General features: G+C 50.6%; 8 protein-coding genes across 8 annotated transcripts; 4 read left to right on the top strand and 4 right to left on the bottom strand.

Moving 5' to 3' along the window:
- Nucleotides 1–621: 621 nt before the first annotated feature.
- CONPUDRAFT_170391 (cytochrome P450) lies at nt 622–3,360 on the top strand. Its single transcript, XM_007777649.1, has 12 exons — nt 622–1,224; nt 1,282–1,414; nt 1,494–1,682; nt 1,750–1,907; nt 1,963–2,072; nt 2,128–2,236; nt 2,296–2,309; nt 2,369–2,558; nt 2,613–2,669; nt 2,731–2,755; nt 2,807–3,073; nt 3,123–3,360. The coding sequence occupies exons 1-12, from the start codon at nt 1,026–1,028 to the stop codon at nt 3,166–3,168; spliced, it is 1,497 nt and encodes a 498-aa protein (XP_007775839.1). The 5' UTR covers nt 622–1,025; the 3' UTR covers nt 3,169–3,360.
- Nucleotides 3,361–3,461: 101 nt separating this feature from the next.
- Nucleotides 3,462–5,514, bottom strand: CONPUDRAFT_170390 (cytochrome P450; the record flags this gene model as incomplete). The annotated part of the gene is made up of 12 exons (XM_007777648.1): nt 3,462–3,548; nt 3,613–3,879; nt 3,932–3,956; nt 4,014–4,070; nt 4,125–4,314; nt 4,361–4,374; nt 4,431–4,548; nt 4,605–4,714; nt 4,771–4,928; nt 4,988–5,176; nt 5,239–5,371; nt 5,436–5,514. The coding sequence occupies 12 exons, from the start codon at nt 5,512–5,514 to the stop codon at nt 3,491–3,493; spliced, it is 1,398 nt and encodes a 465-aa protein (XP_007775838.1). The 3' UTR covers nt 3,462–3,490.
- A 1,110-nt stretch (nt 5,515–6,624) lies between these two features.
- Nucleotides 6,625–10,936, bottom strand: CONPUDRAFT_133538 (uncharacterized protein; the record flags this gene model as incomplete). Its single annotated transcript, XM_007777647.1, has 4 exons — nt 6,625–7,576; nt 9,975–10,393; nt 10,458–10,682; nt 10,757–10,936. The coding sequence occupies 4 exons, from the start codon at nt 10,934–10,936 to the stop codon at nt 6,625–6,627; spliced, it is 1,776 nt and encodes a 591-aa protein (XP_007775837.1).
- An 805-nt stretch (nt 10,937–11,741) lies between these two features.
- Nucleotides 11,742–16,411, top strand: CONPUDRAFT_147971 (uncharacterized protein; the record flags this gene model as incomplete). Its single annotated transcript, XM_007777646.1, has 17 exons — nt 11,742–11,969; nt 12,022–13,511; nt 13,638–13,828; nt 14,229–14,288; nt 14,352–14,384; nt 14,446–14,465; nt 14,519–14,533; nt 14,589–14,627; nt 14,686–14,714; nt 14,771–14,781; nt 14,834–14,867; nt 14,981–15,042; nt 15,311–15,519; nt 15,577–15,621; nt 15,712–15,772; nt 16,046–16,082; nt 16,156–16,411. Exons 1-17 carry the CDS (start codon nt 11,901–11,903, stop codon nt 16,409–16,411), a joined length of 2,661 nt encoding a protein of 886 aa, XP_007775836.1. The 5' UTR covers nt 11,742–11,900.
- Nucleotides 16,412–16,839: 428 nt separating this feature from the next.
- Nucleotides 16,840–18,865, top strand: CONPUDRAFT_170387 (uncharacterized protein). The gene is made up of 14 exons (XM_007777645.1): nt 16,840–16,886; nt 16,938–17,134; nt 17,194–17,226; nt 17,282–17,301; nt 17,357–17,371; nt 17,440–17,478; nt 17,541–17,569; nt 17,622–17,632; nt 17,681–17,712; nt 17,813–17,876; nt 17,928–18,065; nt 18,127–18,364; nt 18,431–18,482; nt 18,547–18,865. Exons 2-14 carry the CDS (start codon nt 17,056–17,058, stop codon nt 18,787–18,789), a joined length of 993 nt encoding a protein of 330 aa, XP_007775835.1. The 5' UTR covers nt 16,840–16,886; nt 16,938–17,055; the 3' UTR covers nt 18,790–18,865.
- A 681-nt stretch (nt 18,866–19,546) lies between these two features.
- On the bottom strand, nt 19,547–19,998 carry CONPUDRAFT_68036 (uncharacterized protein; the record flags this gene model as incomplete). The annotated part of the gene is made up of 2 exons (XM_007777609.1): nt 19,547–19,804; nt 19,864–19,998. 2 exons carry the CDS (start codon nt 19,996–19,998, stop codon nt 19,547–19,549), a joined length of 393 nt encoding a protein of 130 aa, XP_007775799.1.
- Nucleotides 19,999–20,040: 42 nt separating this feature from the next.
- Nucleotides 20,041–20,674, bottom strand: CONPUDRAFT_86087 (uncharacterized protein). The gene is made up of 2 exons (XM_007777644.1): nt 20,473–20,674; nt 20,041–20,419 (listed from the first exon to the last, which is right to left on the bottom strand). Exon 2 carries the CDS (start codon nt 20,395–20,397, stop codon nt 20,236–20,238), a length of 162 nt encoding a protein of 53 aa, XP_007775834.1. The 5' UTR covers nt 20,398–20,419; nt 20,473–20,674; the 3' UTR covers nt 20,041–20,235.
- A 1,799-nt stretch (nt 20,675–22,473) lies between these two features.
- CONPUDRAFT_86086 (uncharacterized protein) lies at nt 22,474–23,579 on the top strand. Its single transcript, XM_007777643.1, has 3 exons — nt 22,474–22,721; nt 22,793–23,035; nt 23,113–23,579. Exons 1-3 carry the CDS (start codon nt 22,590–22,592, stop codon nt 23,164–23,166), a joined length of 429 nt encoding a protein of 142 aa, XP_007775833.1. The 5' UTR covers nt 22,474–22,589; the 3' UTR covers nt 23,167–23,579.
- Nucleotides 23,580–24,692: the final 1,113 nt, after the last annotated feature.

Below are 24,692 nucleotides of genomic sequence, written 5' to 3'. Positions count from 1 at the left end.
TAATCCCGATCTTGCGTGTTTGAGTATCAATCATACTGGCTCGGTTTCCATTAAAGCACATCTGCACCTCTTTCATCGTTTATGACACGTCTTGATCTCGCATTGGATCCGGCCGCTGCATTTATCCTGGCCGATGCCTCCCGGTTGCTTTGCTTTCGCAGGCTTACGTCCCTTCGGAGTTCCGTATCGACACGACGCGTGGTGCCATAGGAAACATTGTTATGGTCCAGGGCCGAGTGGGCTGTTGGATGGAATGCGCCTTCGATTCCCTTTTTCAGTCAGAAGTTTCAACAGCGGAGCTTACAGCGGCGTCTGTGAACCTCAGGGCATGATTTTCCGTGCGAGAGTGCGCCGCCAACGACGGTAGCATCTCTTTCGTAGATCAATGGTGCAGCGTACGTGATCAAGTGAGTAACTACGAAAGTCGTGCATTGGGGAATTCTGATTGCTTCCGATCAAGCAGGTGTTTTCTGAAACTCTCACAGGGTGAGTTTCGGAATTACACTGAACGCACGCGGTAATACACATGCTAAACTTGAAGCTAATTATAACATTTGGCCCTTACGTTTGTCTAGTCACCGCGCCGCTATCAAGTTATCAGCGTCACCTATTGGCGCACCAGACCGACCTAAGCCGTATAGATGTTTTCAGGGCACCGCTGGTTGCGGATCACCCGTAAAGGTTGACCAATATCAACATATCCAACTTCCTTTCTCCCAGGATGAACCCTCTCTCGTCACGCTGATTCCTCCGGCTGAATAGAAACTTTATCTTGATCGCATCACCGCAGCGGCCACAAGAAGCGGACTTAATTCGCTGGGTGTTGCTGTTCCGTTCATCGCAAGAGATCGGAAGCTCACCCCAACTTAACGCCCAGGCGTCACCACCGCCTTTTGGTTTTTCCTTTGCTCGTTTCAGAACGCCACTGAAATCAAAACAGGATAAGTGGCGTCCTATTCCATGCCACTTAAGAACACACGTCGTAGAAGCCCGTGTGTTCAGCCTTCTAAACCTCTCACTCCTAGATGGTATCCCCGCACTTATCGATCTTGGCTGTGCTCGTAGCTGCCTCTGGGGTTGTAGCCACTACTAGCTGGTTGCACCGTAAACGTCGCGACAAAGGCTATCCTCCAGGTCCTCAACCTCTTCCATTGGTGGGATGTGCTCAACAAATTGACTCGGTCCGTCCTTGGATGACTTACACAGAGTGGAAAGTTTTGTATGGTACGTGTCGCACTACTCACAATGCTACGTTGATCGCGGAATCAACGCTGCTGGTAGGGGATATTGTGTACTACACGGCCTTGGGCCAGGACGCGGTCGTACTGAACTCTGAGAAAGTAGCAGAGGATTTGCTCGAAAAACGCTCGAGCAATTACTCCGATAGGATGAACATGTCCATCGTCATGGAGTTGTGAGTGTCTGTTTCCCAAGCCGTCGACTAGGACTCTGCGTCGATCCGATATCCGTAGACTCAGTACTTCGATTTCTAGCTATGGTGTCGCATTCGACACTGTTTTTATGCGACATAACGATACGTGGCGACTTCACAGACGAATCCTTCAGCAAGGTCTTCGGCGGGAGCCTGTGAAAGCATATCGCTCAATGCAAGCCCAGCGCGCTCTAGAGCTTCTTCATAACTTGAAGGATTACCCAGGCGAGGCTTTGCAGCACTTTCATCGGTAAGTACGATTTGCCCACTTTGAACCGTGGCAGGCTGGTTGACGTTAGGATTCTGGCCCTATCAAGATACTCCGGCTCGATCATCTTGGGTGTCGTATATGACCACAATGTCGGACTGGACAAAGACCGGGACACAGTGTTGGAAACGGTAGCAGAAGCAAATGGTACCGGAATCCACGTCGTTACGCCTGGAACGGCTGTTCTGGTGAAGGCGTTTCCATTTTGTAAGTTTGTTCGCTCATATATACCATACCGTAATTTACGAACAATGGTTTCTAGTGCGACATATACCAAGATGGATGCCCGGGGGCTGGCTGAATGCGGCATACTGCAAGGGGCAGCTAGACGACATGGTTAATGTACCCTTTGACGAACTCAAAAACCGGATCGTACGTAGTAAATGTGGCCGGTTTTTCTTCTTTACCTCACGTTCCTCTCTTCTAGGTGTCTGGAGAAGCAGGAGAATGTATTGGTATAGATGCACTGGAGCGCTCGATTCAAGCCAAGATTCCTGAGCACGACGTTAGAGATGCATGTGGATCCGCGTTCTCAGGTCGGTCAAGTGCATTTTCATGTAGATGAAGCTCAACCTCACAATCATCTATTCATTAGCCGGAGCCGAAACTGTGAGAGATGATAAATGGAACGTTATTTTCTGTTGAGACGCATTAAACGACTCTTCCAGACAGCCTCGGCACTTATGGTTTTCTTTCTCGCTATGACTCTGCACCCTGAAGTTCAAAGTCGGGCTCAACACGAAATTGATACTGTCGTTGATGCGGACCGTCTTCCTACTTTTGACGACTCGTTGTCGTTACCGTACATCGAGGCAATATATCGTGAGACGTTACGGTGGTATCCTGTCCTTCCGCTAGGTATATGAACTTTCAACAATGTCTTATATATGTTACGTCTGACACATGCAACAGGTATCCCGCATGCATCCGAGCGCGATGACATTTACCGTGGTCATCAAATTCCGGGAGGTAAAGCGGAACACTTCACTCGTGTATTTTGTGGCCATTTCTAACTATGAACTACATTTAGGGTCTGTTGTTATCCCGAACGTATGGTGCGTGTTATTTCCTTTCAAGCTGTCTACTAGTTTCATGGATCATCTCAGGGCTATGACTCGCGACGCTGACAAATATCCCGATCCCGAGGTGTTCAACCCCGATCGCTTTCTGGATGGCGAGGGTAACGTAACAGATGACGAGTGCGACTTCGTTTTCGGTTTTGGTCGTCGTGTATGCCCAGGGCGCCACCTCGTGAAAGCGTCGCTCTGGGTTGCTATCGCATGCATTCTTGCAGAGCTGAGAATAGAGAAAGCCAAGGATTCTGAAGGGAGAACGATCGAACCAAATCCTGAATGGATTTGTGGCATGACCATGTAAGTTGCTCGTTGGGTTAATGCGTGAGCTTTTGGCTAACTTTCGTAGGTGCCCCAAACCGTTTCCCTGCAATGTTTTCGCGAGAGGTAGGTAACTTTGTAGAGTAGTATTGCCGCAGTACTCTACTTCCGTGCGAGATATTGTCCCTTAAATCTTCTTCTCGTATCACTTGGGTTATCCGCTCCTTACTACGCGTGAAAGCACACGTTTAGGCACTTGACATGTACAGTACGATTAATACCTACTAGTAAACTAAGATTCAGCATACCATACTCGATATTATACGACGAGACCAAGCTGCTTGATATCTTTGGTATCGAATGGATATCTGACAATGAGCGACAGACACCTTGCGACGGCTACGTTATCGACGTATTTAATGGTACTCCTTCGCGTATCTGTGCGATGTTTTGTTCCTACTTCAACACTTCTTCGCATCTCGGGACGACTTTACATGGGAATGCCTTGGGATACCTTTAGGCGATAAACATGGCGATCAGACGTCAGCATACCACGGAACAATGAACAAACAGCTTACGATGTTATTCCGGTAGTCCACTCGGGGTTCGGCTCAACCATCCTTCCGGCAGCATCCGTAGTCTTCTCGATGCGGAACATAGATAGAATGCGAACCATCGCCAACCAAACCGAATCTTTTGCAAGGTGCCGCCCAGGGCAGATACGGCGCCCAAAACCAAACACGTAGCTAGGCTCATCGCCGCTAAGATTACCCTCCGCATCAAGGAAGCGCGAGGGGTTAAACGATGCGGGAGACGGATACTTGTCGGGGTTTTGCGTCATAGCCCTACAACTGGACTAAGCTTTGCATACATGAGTGTGGAAGACAGAGGCTTTACCAAACATTGGGGATTACCAGCGCCTCTGTAAGCATTCGTCAGTACATTCAAACAGGAAAGACGGATGGTAAGGAGATCTGACTTTTGGGAATATAGTATCCATTATACACATCTTCCTCCGTTGTTGCATGTTGAATGGCTAGCGTGACTCAATGAATATACGAAATGATAATAAGCTACATGTACACCTCACCTGTAGGGACGACGGGCTTCCATCTCAGCGTCTCGCGATATATGGCTTCGACATATGGTAGTGAACCCTTGTCATCAAGGTCGGGAAGACGGTCTGTACCAACAACCTCGTCTATCTCCGATTGAGCACGCGCCTGTACCTCGGGATGTAGAACCATAGCCAGGATGAAGATGATGAGCGTTGCCCCAGTCTATTGAATTATCAATGGGGGTATAAATTACGAAAGTCATGCGTACCGTTTCTTCCCCGGCTAAGGAAAATGCGTGCAACTCAGTATAAGTCTAGAAGATTAATATATGGAATTACCTGCGTATGCTGTACCGCAGACACCTTTGACGACGTCGTCAAAATTGTCCATTTTGTATGTGTCACGGGACATTGCCAACGCATCCGACGCTACGCACTTTCCAGCTTCTCCAGTTTCCTAAGATTGTCTCGATCAATAGAGTCCTGGTAGGCAAACGCCCAGTAACTACTCACCAGCTTTGCCCGAAATAGGTTGTACGGCACGTCGAACATGTCTCCGACGACCTTTTGACCTTGTTTAGCATTGACCCAGCCACCGGGGAGCCAAGTCGGGATCGACCTTACTGTAGCACAGTCCATGTCATCTTATATGATGTTATAGTGGGGACATCGTACTCACCAATTGGCATCTTAGTTATCAGCATCGCAGTACTTGGAGAGAAAATCCGCACCAATAGTTCGAGCGCTGTGAGAACGGTCTGTAGAGTAGAGTCATCCTCAGTACTGTCACTGAGGTCGTGGTCGTATATAGCGCTCAAGATGACGGACGCTGAGAACCTAGCTCGAGCGGAGAGATAAGTTAATTTGTGCAAGTTTCACTGAGACAATCAACGAGCCTTCTAATGTGATCCCACCACGCCTCTGGAGAATTGGTTATCCTCTCGACCAGCTCAGCGGTCCTGCGAAGTTGCATGGGCCTGTATGCAGTGGCAGCCTCGGACCGTAGTGTTTGGTGAAAAACACGTCGATGGGCACGCCAGGTATCTGTATGGTTGAGTACGATCGTGTCGATTGTGAGCCCGTACCTAGGGGATGAGACTCAACGTCAGCGAATAGGACATACACAGCGGAAGTCAGGGGCACTCACGGGCCAATAATGGCAGGCAGGTCCAATCGGTCCGAGTAGTTGCTAGACCGGTGGTTAAGCAGGTCCTCTGCTGCCTTCTCAGTATTTAGGATGATGGCGTCTTGCCCAAGAATGCTACAATATACGACGTCTCCTTCCGGTCCAACGAGCGTGAGTCTAGGAGAACCTTCGTAATAAAAAGATGGTCGTATGCGCACCGTACTTCTCTTTCCAATCCGTGTAGGTCAGCCAGGCCCTTTCTGCATCCATTTGATGTAAATTGCCTATGATCGGCATCCTGGGGGGACCAGGCGGAAACCTAACATTGCCATGCTTCCTTGTGGTTCTTATTGCGACGACGAATACCACAAGGACTACGACAGACGCGAGCTTGCTGGAGATTATGGATGACATGACCCAAGGAGAGCATGTTGACCCACCAACAACATTGCAGTTTGATAAAGGGCCAAGCGATATTACTGCACTGGTCAGATGCTCTTCGTTCTAGCCCCATGACATCATAGAGGTGGCTATAATAAGCGACTTACAACTCTCAGGCCCATCGATATTGTTATAGACGCCCTCGAAACCTTGTGGTTTGCTAGAGAGCGGGGATAATACAAAGGTAACCGAAATGTTGTGGCTTGATAGATTAACTGCCAGACCGGTGATGGGGTGCCTATCAAAGCGTAGAGTTCTGAATGGAACTCATAGACCAAATTAGTGCAAATGATACATATTTGCAGCTTATTGTATTCATCAGAGAGCTCGATAGCGACGCGGCGAGAAGGGACTTGGTCATGGCCCGTGGCCCATGGGTAGAGGTGTTCGACGGATATACCTGGCGTGGTTAGATGGCTCTTACAATGACATTCTCGTTTGTACAGAAAAAAGAGCGAAAGATATTCTAAATGCTACTTCGTCTACCTCACGCATTGTGGATAGCCATGTGTTACGTTGTACTAACGTTGAACCTCTGGTACACCCCCCATATACAATGGCTCACGAGTCCCAGCTCACCACCGTCTCTCCTCAGTTCTGGGTATACTTTCGCTCGAGTCATGCACACAGAGACACGATTACAATCGTCATCGGACCTCTGCGGGCTTTCATTTCTTCTGTAGGTACGTATGGAATAATGGCTGGGACACCAAAGTCGATGGATAGTGAGTGAGCAACGTCAGTCTTAGTATCAACAGTCCGCAACTTCTTACAATAGTGTAGATGTGCGAAGAAACTCCATAATGTCGCAAGGCACATATATTGGTTATACGTCTGCACTCATTTAGGTACCGAAGATGTTCACATGAGGATGATAGCAAATGACACTAAGTAAGTCATTGGGATGTTTCCGAAAGCATGGTGAAAGAATGAACAGTAAGATTCCGCAGATACATTCTCTTGATTCTAACGGCGCCGAAGCCCTGCATTAGCTTGACTGATCCTCCGCTGGTTTTTCTCGGTAATGGCGGGATCCAAGCCTTCCTCGGCGGGTATATCCTCAGCTGCGCTAACAGCGCCACAACCGAAGTGCAGCGCACGCCGATAGTGCCCGAGGTTGAGCGCCATCTGCGACGCATTTCCAAGAGCGATAACGAGCTGTTTCCGTGCGCCAAGCGCCTCAGCTGCGTATTCGCCATCTGTATATGTGTCCAGCGCGACCAGAGCAGCCGATAACTCAGCCGAGCTAACAAAAAAAGCGCAGGCTAAGTTGAAATCAGTATTATCCTTCTTCTCCCTAATGAGGCATCGGCCTCGTTCAGTTCGTTCGATTATACACGACTGTGATATTTTGATGATGCGACGGATAATGTCGGGGTGTGTGATGTGTTGAACCTGACCCAGGGATGTGGACGACGAAAGCCCAGTTGGCGCCTTCTTGAGGGCTTGTATCCCTCTAAGTGCGTTCCGTTGTGCCAGGACAACAAGCAAGCGAACAAGCGCGGTCGGCCCAATGAGGCATTGCGGGGCGGCTACAATGGGGCTTTCGACAGCGATGCCCCCAACGTCGCGACTGGCTCTGGATTTGGGGTCTGCGGTAGCTGGCCGGGATGTTGTATACTGAAAGAACTCTGCCCCGTACTCCACCACTTCGAACAGTTCTTGATGAGAGGTACACTGGTGTGGAAGTTTTCCTGCACCGGAAGCTCGGTAACAAATGTGTAACAGGGACTCGATCTGGGCGTTAGTTATCCCGCACGACTCTGCCGCGTGTGTGAGCGTCGCAATCAGTCGTAGGGAAATAATGCGAATAGCGCCTATCATGCGGATCCAGTACGATTCAAGGTCAAACAATGTAGTACCGTCCGGGAAAAATGACGTACCGCGATCTCCGTAAACTGACTCCATACCTTGAACACTCGGCGAGAGTGGTATCTCTCCAGGCTCTGGAGCTGTACCGAGCCTGCTAATCCATCTACGCATGAGTTATTAGTGAAGGGGTGTTCGCGGCCATTTCTAGGACGAAACGCACCTCTGGACAAGTCCCACAAGGCATGTCATCGCTTCGCTCCGACAGGGAGGATGTCAGCCGTCAACATATACCGCATATATATATACATCAGCAAACGAAAATGATCAAATCTCGAGGTCTGTGTAGCTAGGCTAAGGTGTCAATCTTTACTAGCTTTACTCGTCGGACCACCGCTCGTGGACGCGTGATGTGCGTTCAGCAAGATATTCACGTCACAGCTTGGACTCGCCGAAGGTGCGGTGCATAACATCGAGCAGTAGTAAGTGCAACACGAGCTCACTGGCTGTGTTGAATGCTACTTCACGGCGTATGCTAGTACTCCGGGGCTCAATGGAGCATGGTCAGCTTGACGCTACAACATTTACTGTGAAGTGTAGCATAAGGCCATGGGTGACGTTCCAAGGGCTCACCGGTAGTCACTAATCTCGCAGTAGAGACCGTTAGTTAGCTCAATTTTCATCAAGTTATCAAAAATATCTCACGCCGACTTCGTGAAAAATCGCCTCAGGTGTTGCACCAACGGGAGACCTGCCATGGGAGGAGAATCCTGTAAGGGGAAGTACCGATCCGATAGAGTTTGCGAGTCGGCAGAGGTCTCCGCGATCGACGACTTAGCTATTGCACTTCGACGTCCCCTCCGAGCTCACCTTGCAATGACCATGGTTAAGTACTCATGCAAGCCTAAAAAAAACTCGCTCTCTTCCTCTTCATGCGATGCTGTCTACCTCCCCCCAACATACTCAGTCCTTCTCATCTCGGCTATCCATGTCAAGAGAGCCAAAAAGCTTGATACACACGGATGATCAGGTTGAGGGCGTGAGCGGGCGCAACGCAAGGTGGAGTTCAGGCGGAGCTCCAGTTCATTTGACATTATTTTGGATCGCTTGCACTTAGTGAAAATTGGCTGACAACTCGATGAAGGAATAATCGGAATTTCATCACACTACAGACAAACGGGAGAATTTGGGCCCTGAAAATAAGCAAGAACAGTCGCCGGATTGGTTTCATGTTCCAGGTCATTTTCCGGTATGGAAAATATTCCGAAAAGTCTAACTGTTTCGGCATATTTTCGGGCCCAAAAATGGAAGGTGGAAGTGTTTTCCTGTTCTCGGACTTTGTCCGGGAGCAGAACTTCCTCCGAGTATTTCCTATTTCGTCTCAGAATTGAGACCGAAATGCACCACCCTGACCAATTGGCGCCGACCCTAGCTGAAAAAGAAAACTATCATGGCTAAATTCAATCCTCGAAAAGGTACGGTAATAAGAAATCGGTTTGACCTTCTATTTCGGGCGTAAAAATCATCCAAAACACTTCGACTTTCCGGGCTATTTTCCCCACCCGAAAATCGGCTGGAACATGAAACCAATCCCACGACTATTCCAGCTTATTTTCAGGACCCAAAATCTCCCGTTTGTCTGCAGTGTCAAGACTAACAGTCTCTAGTGAACGCGCTGACGCACACATTGTGTATAGTACCGTTGTATGCACGTGGGCAAAGCGTGTCGGGGGCGGATCCGGGACCGTACTATGCTGGAACCCGCAATGAAATCCATCACCCGCAATGAAATTTGTACCTAGCGTCCGTAGTTTTCATTTCTTTACCAAGCCGCGCAATACGGACATAGAGTAGTTTCATTAGATGGCCCATGTTCAATCTTGTAGGTATATACTTGAAGGGGCAGGGGAGGGACAGTCGAATTTCATTGCAGGTGACGGTTTTCATTGCGGGTTCCGGCATAGTACTGTGATTAGTACGGCATCCACCCGAACCTGCTTATATTTAAATAGCCTACATACTACGTGGTACTACGTGAAGAGATCAGGGGGAAGCCTGAGTGAGGCTTCGGGCCAGCAGCACGGGGGAGTTTAAATATCAAACATAGAACGCATGCTCAATATAGTAAAATCGACATATCTAGAAAGGGTGGGGCGGCGTAATGAGCTACCTATCAAGCAAAAGCGGAGGCGAACAAACCATTGAATACCACTGAGCAGGAATGAATGGTGGTGCAGCCATGACGCAAGGATTTGGTGGGGCAGTGGAGAGACAACGCCTGCAAGAATGTTGAGGGTGTTGTCGCTAACATGGACGGTGGAGCAGCAAGAAGACATCAGACGTATTCGGAGCATGTTCAGGACAGAATATGAATGACAGGGTTGGCTGAAGAGCCGTGGATTGAATAGACGGTGATTCGGTGAGAGGTAGGGTTGAGACATGATGAGAACAAAAGTGGAGCAAAACAAACATGTACAATGAAAAGCCGACGATGTGCTTAATGATACGGGGAGATGTCTTCTTCTTGGACGTGCATCCACAACTCAATCAACTTCTCGAGCCAGTCTGTGCTAGACGTGAAAATGTCCATCATCTTCAGCATAGCTTTCCACTCATGCGCCTTGAACGATCTATCCAAGGGGGTCGGCACTCCAGGGACAATATGACTTGGCCACTGCAAGAACATGCCCAGTATACTGCATGATTTCATGCAAACCTGCGTCTCTGGGTGTCGAGGATATCGATCTGACACTGCACAGTCAAGCAGGAGCTCGACAATACGTGGCTTCTTCTTCAGAACTTCAAGACAAAACTCGTGAGAATGAGACGGAAAGAGATCCATCAAGGAGTAAGCAGCCCCAATCGCATTATCCTGCACCATAGAGTAGTAGAGAGGTGCGAATATTGCTGCCTTGTCAATGGGCAACTACGAATCAAGACTCGTTTCAGAAACCTGCCAAGGATAGGCTATAACTCGACGCTCGACTTACAATCCCGCCTGAATTAGGAAATACCGAGCTTTGCCAAGCTGTGTCTGGGTCAAGCATTTGGGAAATGATACTATCGGGGCCCGCAAGAGTATAAAGACAGACACTCTCGATGATGTCGGCAGCCACCGAGGAGGATATTTGTTCACCAAGAAAGGCGTCAAATGCCAGTGTCTGTAGAAGAGTGATGACGGCCCCGTGCATAATGCACAAGGGACGTTGCATGTGCTAATACAAATCAGAATTAGAAACTTCACGAGGGAGTAGACTTCTGATGAGCTTATAATAGGACTTGGACGCACCTGCAGACACACAGCTATGAGGTTCTCCTCCAACATGTCGTCCCGCAGCTGTCGCCGCTCAAACTCATTGCCGGTCAGCGTCAGATTGTGAAGGGATTCCAGCGCGTAGTATTGAGCCAAGAACCTTTCTTTTGGTACGTCGTTCCCCAGTGACCAGTTTTGGCTTGCAACTGTGATCATCACCTTGATCAAACCGGCCATGAGTTGCATTCGCGCAAAGGCGCTGACACATCGAGAACCGAGTGGGACTTTTTCCTGGTCGTCGATTTCTGTCATAAACACCCGATTTGTACCGCTCTGGTAATAAAATTAGCAGCCACCCGGAAGGAAGGAATGAGGGACGAGACTGCGAGTTTGAAAGGAGTATCTACCCACTGTCACTTTGAGCACGAAGTGCGGGTCTTCGTGAGGGTTGACAAGCCTCGCAAATATACCCTCGAATTGCTGCACCTGAGAAGCAAGCAATGGTTCTGCAACCTCTTGAGGCATAGGCACATCCATGATGGGGGTGCGGTCAAAGTGAGCTCGAGCAAGGTGGGTGCCATCGATAGCTTGAACGACGCGTTACAACGTTGCTGCCACGAGTAGACCGCATCCGGTCCGGCGCGCCGGATGTCGGCGCAATATTAATATTAATTCTAAGCTCCTTCACGGTGATGCTGACGAAGAAATGAATTTGATGTCTTGGGTGGAGTGTTCCATTACAACATTTTTCTGTCTCATTATCACTGTCACTTGCATATATCCCGCATGATTGTGTTCGCAGTGCTTTTGGTTTGATGCAATGCTCTGTCACCTGGAGTGACTCCGAGAGTGACTCAAGAAACTCTGTGTCACGACATGTGATGTACTTACGCATGTGTGACGACTGTATTGGGGAGTCACACTTATCACCGCCAAGTTTCTTCTCAGTCGAGCATTCCGTTTTTCCCCATGTGCATGTGTGACTAAGAATCTAGCACTGGCGCTTTGATCATGCATCCATATTTATCACGTATAGCCGCTCAGAATGCTACAGCCTGCCTCATGTCCTAGGCTTCCTCTGTTTCAGTCTAGCGCTCAAACGGCCACATCGGAAGCGCTGTCGCATTCTGAACACCTCGGGTTCTCCTAGTTGACAACCTTCATCTTGTTTGTCACCCCCATGTTGATATCTCAGCCACTGAAGTCCGATGGTTCACTCGCTTCCATGCAGGAGGGCAGGGTATATCTGGTACGCCTCATACTGCTGCAACCCTACATCCACAAGATTTTGATATGTACAGCAACATCCGGAATCTTCATCTAGCCTTCACCCTCGCGGCCAAGACTCGAGTCTCGCAATTACCAGACTTCCTAGAGAGATTCTCGAGAGCATCTTCGAGGACTGCCTACCCCAGGAAGGCTGGTGCAAACCGTACGCCGGCGAGATGCCACTCGTGTTAGGGCGTGTATGTGGCACGTGGCGACATGTGGTGCACACGACTCCACGGATGTGGACATCGCTCACGCTCAGCCTATCACCGGATATATGGTATGAGGTGGACGAAGATCTCGTATCGGTTGCACACGCCGCAAGACTCGTCTGTATCCTCCATTCTTGGCTCGATCGCGCGAATGAACATTCCATCCGCCTCAATCTATCGGATGAGCATCCTATGGACGTTGATACAATCCTTCCAATAGCAGAACTGCTCTGCAGTAATGCTCATAGGTGGCGCAGTCTACATTTGCTCGTTGACGACATGCCTTCCTTCTCCCTCTTTTTCGAGACTGTCCTCATGTCAAACCTTCCTGCGCTTACCGAGGCCAGCATGCGGGTTCGCACCGGACCTGTCGGGGAACACTGGCACTCTGATGTCCAACGCATTTCCTCATCAAACCTTTCCCACCTCATCTCGTTCTCTTGGGACATCCCGGTAGCTCCCGCAAGATCGTTGACAAAGGCAGGATGGGGCCGACTCACAGAGCTTTCCCTCTTCTACAATCTCGGCCCTCACGATTCATGGCAAGAACTTGGGCACAATTTCGATCATAGTATCTTCAAGGTTCTTCGGCACACCAAAAGTCTCGCCACTCTCAACATTGGAATAGCCGACAATCAGCCATATATCGAGAACCCACGCACGGTTTTGCCGCTCCTCTCAACCCTACGCTTGCGTCGTCGTAGCGTAAGGGCAAAAGTCGGTAACGCGGCTAGCCGTTTCTCCTTCCCCATGCTCCGCCGCCTGGAGATTGATAGCGATCCGGCGTTGTTGGCCTCGGGACCCGAGTTAGGCTCATATCACTGGGTTCAGGATGCGCTGAAGGGGCTACTCTCACGCCCTGGATGTGCTCTACAGGCTCTGAGCCTGTGTGATACCCATATCACGGAAGAAGGCATTGTGGAGATCCTCGACCGTTGCCCTGAGCTGAAGGAGCTCGCTCTCGTCAAGAACACTGGTTGGTCGGAGAGGTCGGCCGTTCTTTACTACCTGCTAGGCAGGCTCAAGAACAGAGAGTGGATCCCCCATCTGGAAACGCTCAGGATCGGTACCCCGCTGAACTTCTGCACTCCCCTTCGCAGCATAGTCGATGTCGCGGGTGCGCGGAGAGATGTCCTTCGAGATGTGGTAGTCACATTGACCCATCCAGAAGGCGAGGGCGAGGATCAGTACGACGATGTCGTCGAGTTTATGACTAACTTGGATCGGCTGTCAGAACACAACCTACTCAGGTCAACCGTCACTGTGTCCGTTAGCGCGGGGATTTCTCGTCCTCCATATGAAGATGGGGTGTGGGCTTAGATTTACGTTACGCCGCTAACTCCCTCCATAGTGCTCGATAGAAGGAAGGACATGGTTCTCAATAACTTATGAGCTTGTCGTTTGCTTTGCTATACCTATTTAATACTGTGTTGGAGAGCTAGTGGCTCCACCTTTTACAAGAACATGACGATTGAAAACCAACAAAAGGCGAACATGTGTATATCCGAGAAAGACGGGACACACAGCCCGGTCGGAGTTGCATACGTTTCAGTTGCAAGGCAGCTCCGCACTTGCGACGTCAATCACAGCTGCGTCGCTCTCACGGAGGCACCATCTGACACTAACAGTCAGTTTTACGTTCCGTTAGAACAGCATCGGGTTGCGCTCACACCCTATATAAAGCTTACGTCCGCTGAAAGTTTAGGACGCCGGATGTTGGAGCTTCTAAATCGGTTCATCTCGGGAGTCAGTGGCTCTAACTTTACTAAGGACCTTTCTCCACTCCATCAACTAGCTATCCTAACATGTTCGGTATGTTGGAGTCGGACCTCCGAAGTCACCGGACAGAGCGAATGATTGGCCGACATGGGAAACCACGAACCCCCATTCGCAATCTGCGGAGTAGATTTGTTTAGACATATCTATACCGTGGAGGCGCTCACTGCCCCCCACCATCTTCTCTGTTCGTCCTTCGCCTCGAGTCTCCGCCTCCGCTCTCGCCTCAGTCATGGACTCACTGTGTCCAGACGATGCGTGGTACTGGTGCAACTACCTATGGGATCTTCACTCCGAGGGCATGGCGTATAGTAATGCTCGTTTTCGTGATGGGTTTCTGTCGTATAACTCAAAGCTTTAAAGTCGCCCAACAGCATCGATAGGAACGCTCGTGGTATACGACTGGAGTAAGCCATTAGTCACTCTTTACTACAATTATAGTGTTGATTATGGCGAGCCCACTTCAAGTCATATTTCTCGATCAAGAGGTGAAGTGGCACTTCGCCTCTTCCGTTTGTCAGACCACTCAAACAGAGTCTAGATCCATTTCATATGGGTACGCTTACCGGTGCACATTGTACGAGAGGTGATTGGTGCTCAGTCACTACCAGAAACGAAAGTGGAATCTGGTGAAAGTGCTGTACATTGCCGTGCGTCTCAGTCTGTTTTCCGGAGCAGTCAAACAACCCACTTATTTTTGCTTCTCAGCTCAGGGTTGTTGGGGCAATATACGGAATGTAAGTATTTGGTTACACAATTCATGACTTTATTATGACGGGGGCCATCATCCTAGCACCAATGTCTGTGCGTATAATCCGCTGCCTCCCGTGCTTTTCTTTAAATCAGAACTATGCAGTCAACTACGCGCCTATTCATGTTTCTGATACAGTGAGTGGCAGTGTTTCCAGGTGGCCTTTACTCAACCATCGCACTGGCAGACGTGAGTTCATGGTGATTTCAACGACGCACATCATTGACGCGTGTCGGTCGATGAAACGCGCAGCTGTATCGCCTTTGCATGGATAATACCTGGAAGCGAGGCGCTAGGTTTCTCTGTCCTCCAAGGTACGTTCGCTTTTCAATCGACTGATGCTAAGAGCGCTAATCAAATGACCGCAAGTCGTCATGATTGTCAGACTATATGCTCTTAGTGGACAATCCAAGAGGCTCCTGGCGCTCTTGATAGTAGGCTTTGTCATTGCTCAAGGAATACTGTATGCGAACACATTTCGAAATGCTGTGGACATCGGGCTATCAGGCGAGTACTTACTCTGCATTTGATCTTTCTTCGTTCAGCTATTAAACATCGTCTTTTTTTCTCTTTTCTTTTTAGCTACTGACAGGCAAAATCTTGGATACCCTGGTTTCTGTCTTGCCCGGTGGGGAAACTTACTCTGGCCACTACTAAGAGGGGAGTATGGGTCACTGCTGGCATTTGAGATTTTAATGTTAGGCATATCGCTCTACTTCTTCACCAAGCACGTTCTTCAGTCTCGAGGGTTGTCAGGAACGTGGTCCACAAAGAACATGGTCGTCTTACTAGTGAGAGACAACGTTCTTTACTTTTTGATGTATGTTCTCTCTTCTTCCGCGGACCAGAGTTTAACCGTCTTGTCGAACCCAGAACTGCGGCCGTGTTTGCTTGTGAGTCGCTTAGTGGACTACCAGATGGCTGGGTAGGGCAATTTTACCGTGACGAGAATCCAACGTACTGCTGACATGACGTATGCTTAGGCGCCGAGAAATCGGGTCGCATTCGACGTGTTCAACGCCGTTCTCTCAGGAGTCGTAGTTGGTGTGGTAGGGCCTCACCTGGTGCTTAGTATTGTCAGCCATCGCAGGCCAATATCACACGGTGAATCCTCGATCATGTTAGTTGATATGAGCAGAAGTCCACAGGGCCTTGTGCGAGCGTGACGAACATTATGCGTACATGTCCCGTCATGACTGTACATGATTCTCTATTCTTAGCCTACAAACCAGACAATTTATTGTAGTACATAATCCAATAATCTGTTTTTACATGCTGTTGGCGTTAACCATCGATGTGCCCTGATCTCGCCACTAGGTTCTGCGGAGGGGTACATCTTCTATGGCGAGAAGAGGTAAGTAGTACATGTGCATCTTCTGATAAAACTGCCGACTCGGCTGGTTCACCCGCTGCAACTGAATCGATAGTCGACGCTCAGCACGGACCCTGAAGGAATGCGGCGCCAACCTTACGAATTATGTGAAGAATTCCAGAATGGCCTTCCTTGTTTCCGCTGTACGCGAAATGATCAGAGGGCCTCCCTGGGTGTCCTTTTTTCCCCGCTCCTTAGCGCTTCAAGCGTATGCAGGAATTGACTATATTTGTTCGAACCTTCTCCGTCGGCGTGTCCGAGCTGCACAAGGCAGTGTGACAATCGGTGGAGATATTCATGCATGTTCGTAGGTTTGAAGCTGTTTGACAGCTACCCCACTTTTTCATGATCAAGTGGGCGAAAGTCTTTAAAGAAAACAAGATAACCTCCGCCGTACTCGGGCCGCGGATCGCCTCGATCTTCAAGCCCGCAACGAGGGCTAAGTTGTAAGCTGGCTTGACACGATCGCAAGCATCAGTGAGCCAGCCGTGAACAAGTACTGTGTCTACCAGAATTCTCATATAACGGTTGGAATTGTTACGGGTTGGTAGGCATGAAAGTAGACGACACGTTTCAGCGTGGCGGAATGATCAAACTCCGCAGCACCAGCCGGTGTAGTCGGAGCAGGAGACCTGCTTCCGCTTTCAAACTCCTCCATCCCTGACCCACTTTCACGCGTCCGATCCTGGGGCTTGTGCATTTTGCCTTACTCTATACCACCGACCAATTCATCGCCTGTCAAAGACTGATATGGTCTACGACACAGAGGCCTGCCAAGAGGAACCTGTGAGGACATGTCGTGCAGGCACTGAAACCACTATTCACACTTATACTCAGGTACCCACTGTTGACAACGCATGTGCCCTCGACCTTCTCTGTTTTCTTCTGTCCCACCTACAAGTTCAGAGCGTTATAACTTCTGGTTTTCTCAACGATTATTGAGGCACGCGCACTGATGACGACCGTCTGCCACGAGGTCTCATGGTATTGGTGCAACTTTCTCCTGGATACGCAAGCTGAGGGTTTTGCATATGGTACGCGTCTCTGGTTCTTCACTCGGCTTGACTCGTCTCAAGTATCTTCTTTCCAACAGCGGCTATTGCTACTTTGGTATTCTATGACTGGTGTGAGTATCGCTCTTCTCTTCTAGTCACTAATCCCTTAATTTCGCGCTTTACTAGCGATCTTCCTCGGGCAGGAGGCAAGTCCGCCATTGATGACTATATGCTACTAGTAAAGCTGATATATGCTCGTAGGCGGATCTTATATGGGTCAGTGAAAACATGCTACACTCAGTCGCTCAGTCGAGAATGCGAGGTTGATATGGGTTTGAAAACAGAGACGACAATGGACCTTTTCCAAGTTCATGTATATTGCCGTATGTTGCACCGTCACACAGTTATGCGTTGTCTACCCATTTACTCATGGGGACCTTGCTAGCTTCGAACATTGGGGATGATATACGGACTGTAAGGGTCGGTCGCTCCTACGCGTGTTGTACCGTTAACCACCCTCATCTAGTGCCAACGTCTGTAAGCAGTGTCAAAGCTCTTCAAGCTCTCATGACTAAGGGTGCGCAGTTTACTATGCACCATGGCATATAACCGATTCGGTTGGTCTCATTTTCGCTTCATGATCATTTCTAACGTGCTCTAATGCAGACGTATGTTATCTACGTCTTGTCAACGGCTCGTTTCTGACGTTTATCAACCAGCTGCGTTGCATTTTCATGGATCATCCCTCTCAGTGAAGCACTTGGCTTCACTGTGATTCAATGTACGTCCTTAAGATTCTCATTCAACAATATCCACTCAGTATGAGCTGCAGTCGTCATGATCGTCAGATTATATGCGATGAGCGGCAGATCTAAGGCGCTCCTTGCGATGTTGCTTTTAGGATATACAATTGCGCAGGGTATCCTATACGCAAACACTATACGCAATGCCATTCGTTTGGGTAACAGTGGTAAGCTCCCTGCTGTCATCTACTAGGCGTCGAAATTCTAAGTTGTATTGATGTCTGCTAGCCGCCGATTTAACGCCTCTGGGCTATCCCGGCGTCTGCCTCGCGATGTACCACGTGTACATCGTACCCTTGCTACGTGGACAGTATGTTTCCCTACTGACCCTCGAGGTCCTCATGCTTGGTGTATCGCTCTACTTCTTCCGCAAGCATCTCAAGCACTCGAGAGGACATCGAGGTACGTGGTCCACGACCAACGTGTTCGTCCTGCTTGTGAGGGACAACATCCTCTACTTTGTCTTGTACGTCAATCCGGCAGTCGTCCGCTGTATTACCGTATGGCATAACCTTGCGCTCTGCCGACTCAGAACTGCTGCCATTTTCTTATCGGAATCGCTAAGTGAACTCCCAACGAACTGGGTAAGATATCTTCGTCATAGCTCGCCACGATGACATCGCTAACGAAACTCGCGTCACTACTCAGGGACCCGAGAAGCACATCGCGTTCGACGTGTTCAACGCTGTGTTTTCTGGGATAGTCGTCGGCGTGGTAGGACCCCATCTGATCCTCAGCATCCTCCACCACCACGCTATTTCGATACGGGGCGGCCCTTCGATCGGATTGACGGATATGAGCACTATGCACTTCACCACCCCGCGCGAGAGCACACACGGCCCAGTTGCAGTCAAGTCTCGGGGCGATGTGGTTAGCGATGTGTGGGTTTGAGTCCGTCTCTTATTGGTTGGTCTATGTAGCGCCCCATCTAATGAGCTGTATACTCCACCTTAGTTAATGATGTCAGTATGTAGATCATGGATCTTTGGTTGTTGATGTGGTTTGCGACGAGTGCTGCGTCATCTATTGCTGGCAGGATGCAGGACAAGCATTGCATAGACCCCATTCACTGGCACCTGGGGTCATGCGCTTTCGGCATCTAACAGTTTACGCCACTGCTCGACTGTGTGAAGAAGTTGATGTTAGTGGGGTTCAAAGAACATTTGACCGATCATCTGAGAGAAGTAGAACACGGTCAAGCTCACGGAACAAAGCAGTCAACTCCGATTGGCAGCGAACTACTTGCATCCGAATCCAAACTCGAGTTCATGTCTCATAGAAGGGCAGAGTCGCCATTGTTTAAGCCATCGTCAACCACCAATTATACCATTCAAGTACAGCTAATTTTCCGTGATACATCGTGTTCAGTACGTCCGTAATCGTCTACATATGTGGGGTGGCATTATACGAGCTACATGGGCAAGTCCATCAAAACGTGTCCATCAAAGTGTTACCGAAAAGCGAAGTAAGCGCAAAAAGTTCGAGGTAAATGTCCAGAGAAAAAGAGTAAGTGTCCGTTATGCCGTGCGGGTGCTCGTTCACGAGGTGGAATTTGAAATTGACATCGTCACGTTGGAGTAGTCGACATTGGGCGAAGGACCGGCCTATGTTCGCAGAAATTCGTCAGCATATAATCCAGCAAACGTCCCTACGGCGCGCATATACTCACCCCGATGAGCGAAAAGTGTGCACACGCGATCTGGTACTGGCCACCCTGGTACGCCGGTGGGATCTGGACGGTGAAGTTCTGGTTTGGGGGCAGAGCGGGGTCGTCCGACTGCGACGGGCTGAACGGGCCGCTGTAGAGGACGTAGCCGATCTCCTGCGAAGGGTCGGGGCAGGCGCCAGATGTACACGAGTTGAGGCCGATGACAACGGCGATGTCCGAGGATGGGGAGAGCGAGTTCTATGGAGCGCGGGATGAGTGAGACAATGTGAAGAGAGGGAGACCGTTGAATGGCTTACCGCTTTGTTAAGTTGGACAGTGAAGTTTTGACCGCTGGTCATTGAAGCGCCCGCAGGTGGGTGGGCGATGGCGACGTTCTGGGCGACGGCAGCACCAGCGAAGAGAGCAGTGGCGGCGGCGAGGGAGAACTTCATGTTGTGATTCGTAAAGGGTGGGCGGGGGTGAAGTTATTAGAGGGTTGATGTATAAGGGTGTAGAAGAGAGTTGTAGAGGTTCGTACTACAAGGTAGTGAGGAAGTCTGAGGCTCTGAAACCCTTGACTTTATAGAACTGGGAGAGTGTCTCGATGCGGTGGGTGCGAGCACACGCCCGTTGAACGGAGATGAGGAGTCGAGGTGGATCCGATGACGTCCGTGTCGGCTGTGGACATTTCACGCCGGGGTCACAAGTGAGACCTTCGCTGGCATGTTGAGTGCTTCCATAGCGCACAGATCGCCACAAAAGGCCAAAACCTCCGACGGCAGATGAGCTTCTTCGATCGAAAATAGCCTCGACATCCTTCTGCCTCCGTCTTGCCCTACTGACGATGCCATTCTGTCAGAAAAACGAGGGAGGCTGTTCATGTTCAAGTCAGCTTCTATGACCCGCCGGTCACATGGGCGCCTCACCGACGAAATGGCCCCACTGTGCTACTCCACGTTGATGAAAGCACTGCAGTGGGTTAAACCTTGAGTTGAGGTCGAGGGCAAGGAAGACCGGCGGGCAGCATACGCCGGTGCAGAACGTTAAAGAGAACAACGAGGCCATCGATATCCGTCTACAGTATCGGATTAACTTTTCGGCCTTAGCTATGCCCTCGGCGTGCTGGCCTACCCTTCGAAAGAGAGCCCTCGAAGTAAGTAGAAATGGTCAGCCGGAGCATGGTGGTGCTGAAGCGAACGCACAGCAAAAGCTTCCGGAAATGAATGGAGCGAGCCCCGGAAAGTGCCGATGAGCGCGGAGCCGACGCGGCGGCACAGCCACGGCCGAGCGGTATCCTCTTTTGCCCTCGTCCACGTTCAGCTGCCCACCAAAAAGGCGACACTGCACCAGCCCAGGACGCCGGGATAATGCAGTCCGCGGCGCATCGGTTGCTAGCTGAATCCAACTCCTTCCAGACCATCATCCCTCTTCTCACTCGAACGCATAAACTCCCTTCTGTTCCGATTTCGAGGTCCTTCTCGACTGAGAGTTCTATTACATCTAGTCCAGACCCGAAGAGAATGCGATGCGAGCTGCACGAGGCAAACCAGCTGTTCGGAAGGATCGATTACATCGAGAAGACCGAAGGTCGGCTGACTGATGCGCACGACGAGGTGAGGCAATGCTCTCGTTTTCGGACGGGCCGATGGAACAACCCTCGGGAGTTGGGCAGCAAGTACGTCTTTTCTGATTCCTTAGTCGATGGGGAGTTACTGCTGTCCTTTATTCACCACCAAAATACATGCTCGTGAAGCTTTTGAATGGTCTGATCCCGTCAGCTCGAAATAACGCGGTGCTATGGTAGCACCAGTCGGACATCCAGCCCGCAGTGGCAAACGCAAATCTAAACTTGTCGCAGTCTGATGCTATACCAAAAATATGATGAACGTTTCAGCCCCAGCCGCTTCGGACGATTGGATTCATGCAAAGCTGGGAAGGGCAAGCTCCGGTCTGGATCCCGCATCACGGCGACACCTTCGTTCCTGGAATACATCCATCGTCGTCCGCCTGGGACCGTCGATGCGCCCCTCCTGCGACTCATCGGCGCACAAGCAGCTGCGTATCCAGGAGCACAATGTGTTCTATTGGCCAGAAAGAAGGCGGGCCTCGATACGCAGACGGGGAGAGCTCACCCTGCAGGCCCCAGGGCGTTCTAGCCATAGGTCCGACACTTCCATCGCATCAAGGATGAGCAGTGAGCCCGACTTTCATTTGGCTTGTATGAAAATCATCCAACGGTTTCTCGACGGCGTTCCTGGGCCGAGTGTACTGTGCAGGTCGTCACCTGTCGTCACTTGTGCGTCTCCGTGGAGCGAACGTTCTGGAAGAGAAGAGTCAACGTTTTCGAACGCAAGTGCGCCTTGCGCTCTAGCCTTGTAAAGGTGCTTACTCACCGGGGCACGGCTCTTGCCGAGTGCTAGGTCGGTCTTTCTGCCGATGCCCTCAGCCTTTATTCTGGAATCCTCTCCTATCCTCGTCTAGACACGTACGGCTTGAATCACGACGGAGAAGAGCTCGAACATGTCACTTGCGCTCAACTACCTGGTCTCGCTAGGAACACCAACCCACGATCAATACCGTAAATTGACAGAAATGCAACTCCAACAGGTCACTGATCGGATCTGCAGCACCTCTTTCCGTCCGAGAATAACAGGAGCCGTTGACAAAAACACACACATGTCTTTCTAATCTTAGCTAGGACGCGTCGTCGGCACAGCCGCCGCCTTCTGCCCTTTGGCAGGCTGCCGCTGCTTAGCCCAATTAGCCGCCTGGCCGTCCTATTCGCAAATTCATTCCATCATGTTCGTGCACCCCCTCTCCTCCGACCGCGCCGACCCTGGGCCGACAGACGCGTCAAGCCAAGCGTCAAACCGTAAACGAGCGTAGATAAAAAGGGCTCTAGGAAGGCTGTCTCTTTCTTTCCTCAGCCTTTGTTCTCTCCCCACCTACTCGACCTACCTCTCCATTACTTCGACCTTTGCCCCCCTTCCTCGTCCTCGCCACCAACTTCACCCTCCGCACTTAGCCCCTATCACCCAGCGCCATGTTCAAGTCCATCGCCTGCGCTGCCCTCTTCGCCGCTGTCGCCCTCGCGCAGAACGCCGCGATCACCTACCCGACTAACGACATCACCGTCTCCCCCGGCCAAAACATCACCGTGCAGGTGACACGTGCCGTACGTTCCCTTCCACCCTCTCCCTCCCCGCCTTCCCCCGACTTACTCGCCATCGTGCCCTCGTTCCATAGAACTCGCTCACGGGCTCTGAAGAAGTCGCCGTCGTGATCGGCTTCCAGTCGTGCCCCGACTATGCGTGCGCGTCGCCCGCGGACATCATGGGCCTCATTTTGTACAATGGCGGATTCGACCCTGAGTACCGCGAGCCGTCGTCGCCGCAGGTACAGCCGTTCCAGAACTTCACCGTCCAGATCCCGACCTCGGCGCGGAGCGGTACGGCGCAGATTGGTGTTACGCATGTGTCGCTCGTTGGTGTGAGTATTTCTTGGTCGTTTGTTGGCTGCTTGATGACCCTTTCTGAATGATATTTGCGTGTGTGACTGATATATAGGCCGGCCCGTTCCCGTTCATGGAGACGATGAACCAGACGATCACCGTGGCGTGATCGCGCTAGCTGCTTGTTTTCTTCTTTTCTTTGGACAGTCATGGGGACATTTGCCGTCGGGACTCGTGTTCTTGGACGTAAAAGCCGCTGCTCGTCATTCTTCGCTCGCTTATTTCTTGTTTCACGGACAATATGCCACGGACGCTCACCTTCACTCACTAATACCTGATAATACCTACATAAGTACCATGGCCTACTACCAACCGGCCCACGTTAAGCTGTCATCTCCCTTCTATGTTGTTGTTTCCTTGGGTGTGTTGGACTCGGACTTGAAAGAACTTTGGGTTAGTACGTACATACATACATCATCCGTAATTGGTGGTGACTGTTGGATGGATCAATCGTAATTTGAGGATGCTTCTGTAGACGTTATTCCTCGGTTCTCATCATCATCACCTCGCACACGTTTGTCGGCTCTACCCAAGCTCTACCTGAGGCCTGAAGACTGGAGCCAGGGCTGATCGAGATGGAGCAAGTCCGGTCTTCTGCGTTCGATGTGGTCCTTGACTCTGGGATGGGATCTGTCACTTTAGCTATAGCAAGTAAGTGACGAATGAGAATTGAGAGATGTCAAACTTTTGCGACAGGGGGCGTCCGCGTCAGGCACGGACGTCCTCGATCGGCGGTGTGCGGGGCGGAAGTGGAAGAGACGGATTCGGATGCCGGATGCTGGGATGGGCGCAGCTTCCGTACTCCTCGGGCTGCCTCTTTCCCCTTTTCCCGTCCTCTTGCCTCTTGCATTGATCACCGACATCGCCTCGCCGCTTTCTGCTGCCTGCTCATCGATGCTTGGGAAGAGACGTGTGTCATACTAGGCTAAGCTTAGCTGGACCGGCGAATAATGCCCGCAAGGGACCACCACCGTGGATTGGAGCTCGCGGAATGAACGCAGGAGAATCAGCGGCTCGTCAATGTCGGAGAATCAGATGCACACTGCGAGTTGCGTGCTATGCATCGGGATGACGCCTGCTACCAAGTGTTTGGGCTCTGTGTCTGCGCCTGCGAGGAATGTTAATGGAGGACACGAGGTAGACAGGGTGCACATGGTCACATCTGCGTGCGTTTCATCTATCTCTTCTCGTCGCCGATACTTCTCGAACGTTTTTCTGGAAGTTTCTCTATGATGACCGATTCTTCATCGCAAAAATCACGATCATCCCTCGAGGACGTCATACATCTGAATGCTGCGGCGAGGGACTCGGAACATCTCGCTTCATCCATAGCTCGGAGAGGGGAGCCCGCGCACGATGCACTGTTCATTATGGCGGTACACTCCGAAATGAAGGCATTCGTTCCACCAGCGCCTGTAAGTTGATGACGCGGTCATGAAGCCCTCAGCGTGAACCTTGGTCTATGAAGTACTGAACACCGCCTTTTGTTCATGTACAAAGCCTCCATGACTTGCGGGCATCTCGTCTTCTCTTCGGTAGACGTCCCTGTCCGGTAGGCAGTTCAACGTTTTTGTGCGAATTTAGGCTGTGTTCATTGCCCGACGGGCATTCGAGCCCTGTGTCATCGTGGCCGCC

The sequence above is a fragment of the Coniophora puteana genome (assembly GCF_000271625.1).
Source record: "Coniophora puteana RWD-64-598 SS2 unplaced genomic scaffold CONPUscaffold_24, whole genome shotgun sequence".
Taxonomy (NCBI): Eukaryota; Fungi; Basidiomycota; class Agaricomycetes; order Boletales; family Coniophoraceae; genus Coniophora; species Coniophora puteana.
Note: the sequence above shows the minus strand (reverse complement) of the source record. Positions and strands in the feature narration are given on the sequence as shown.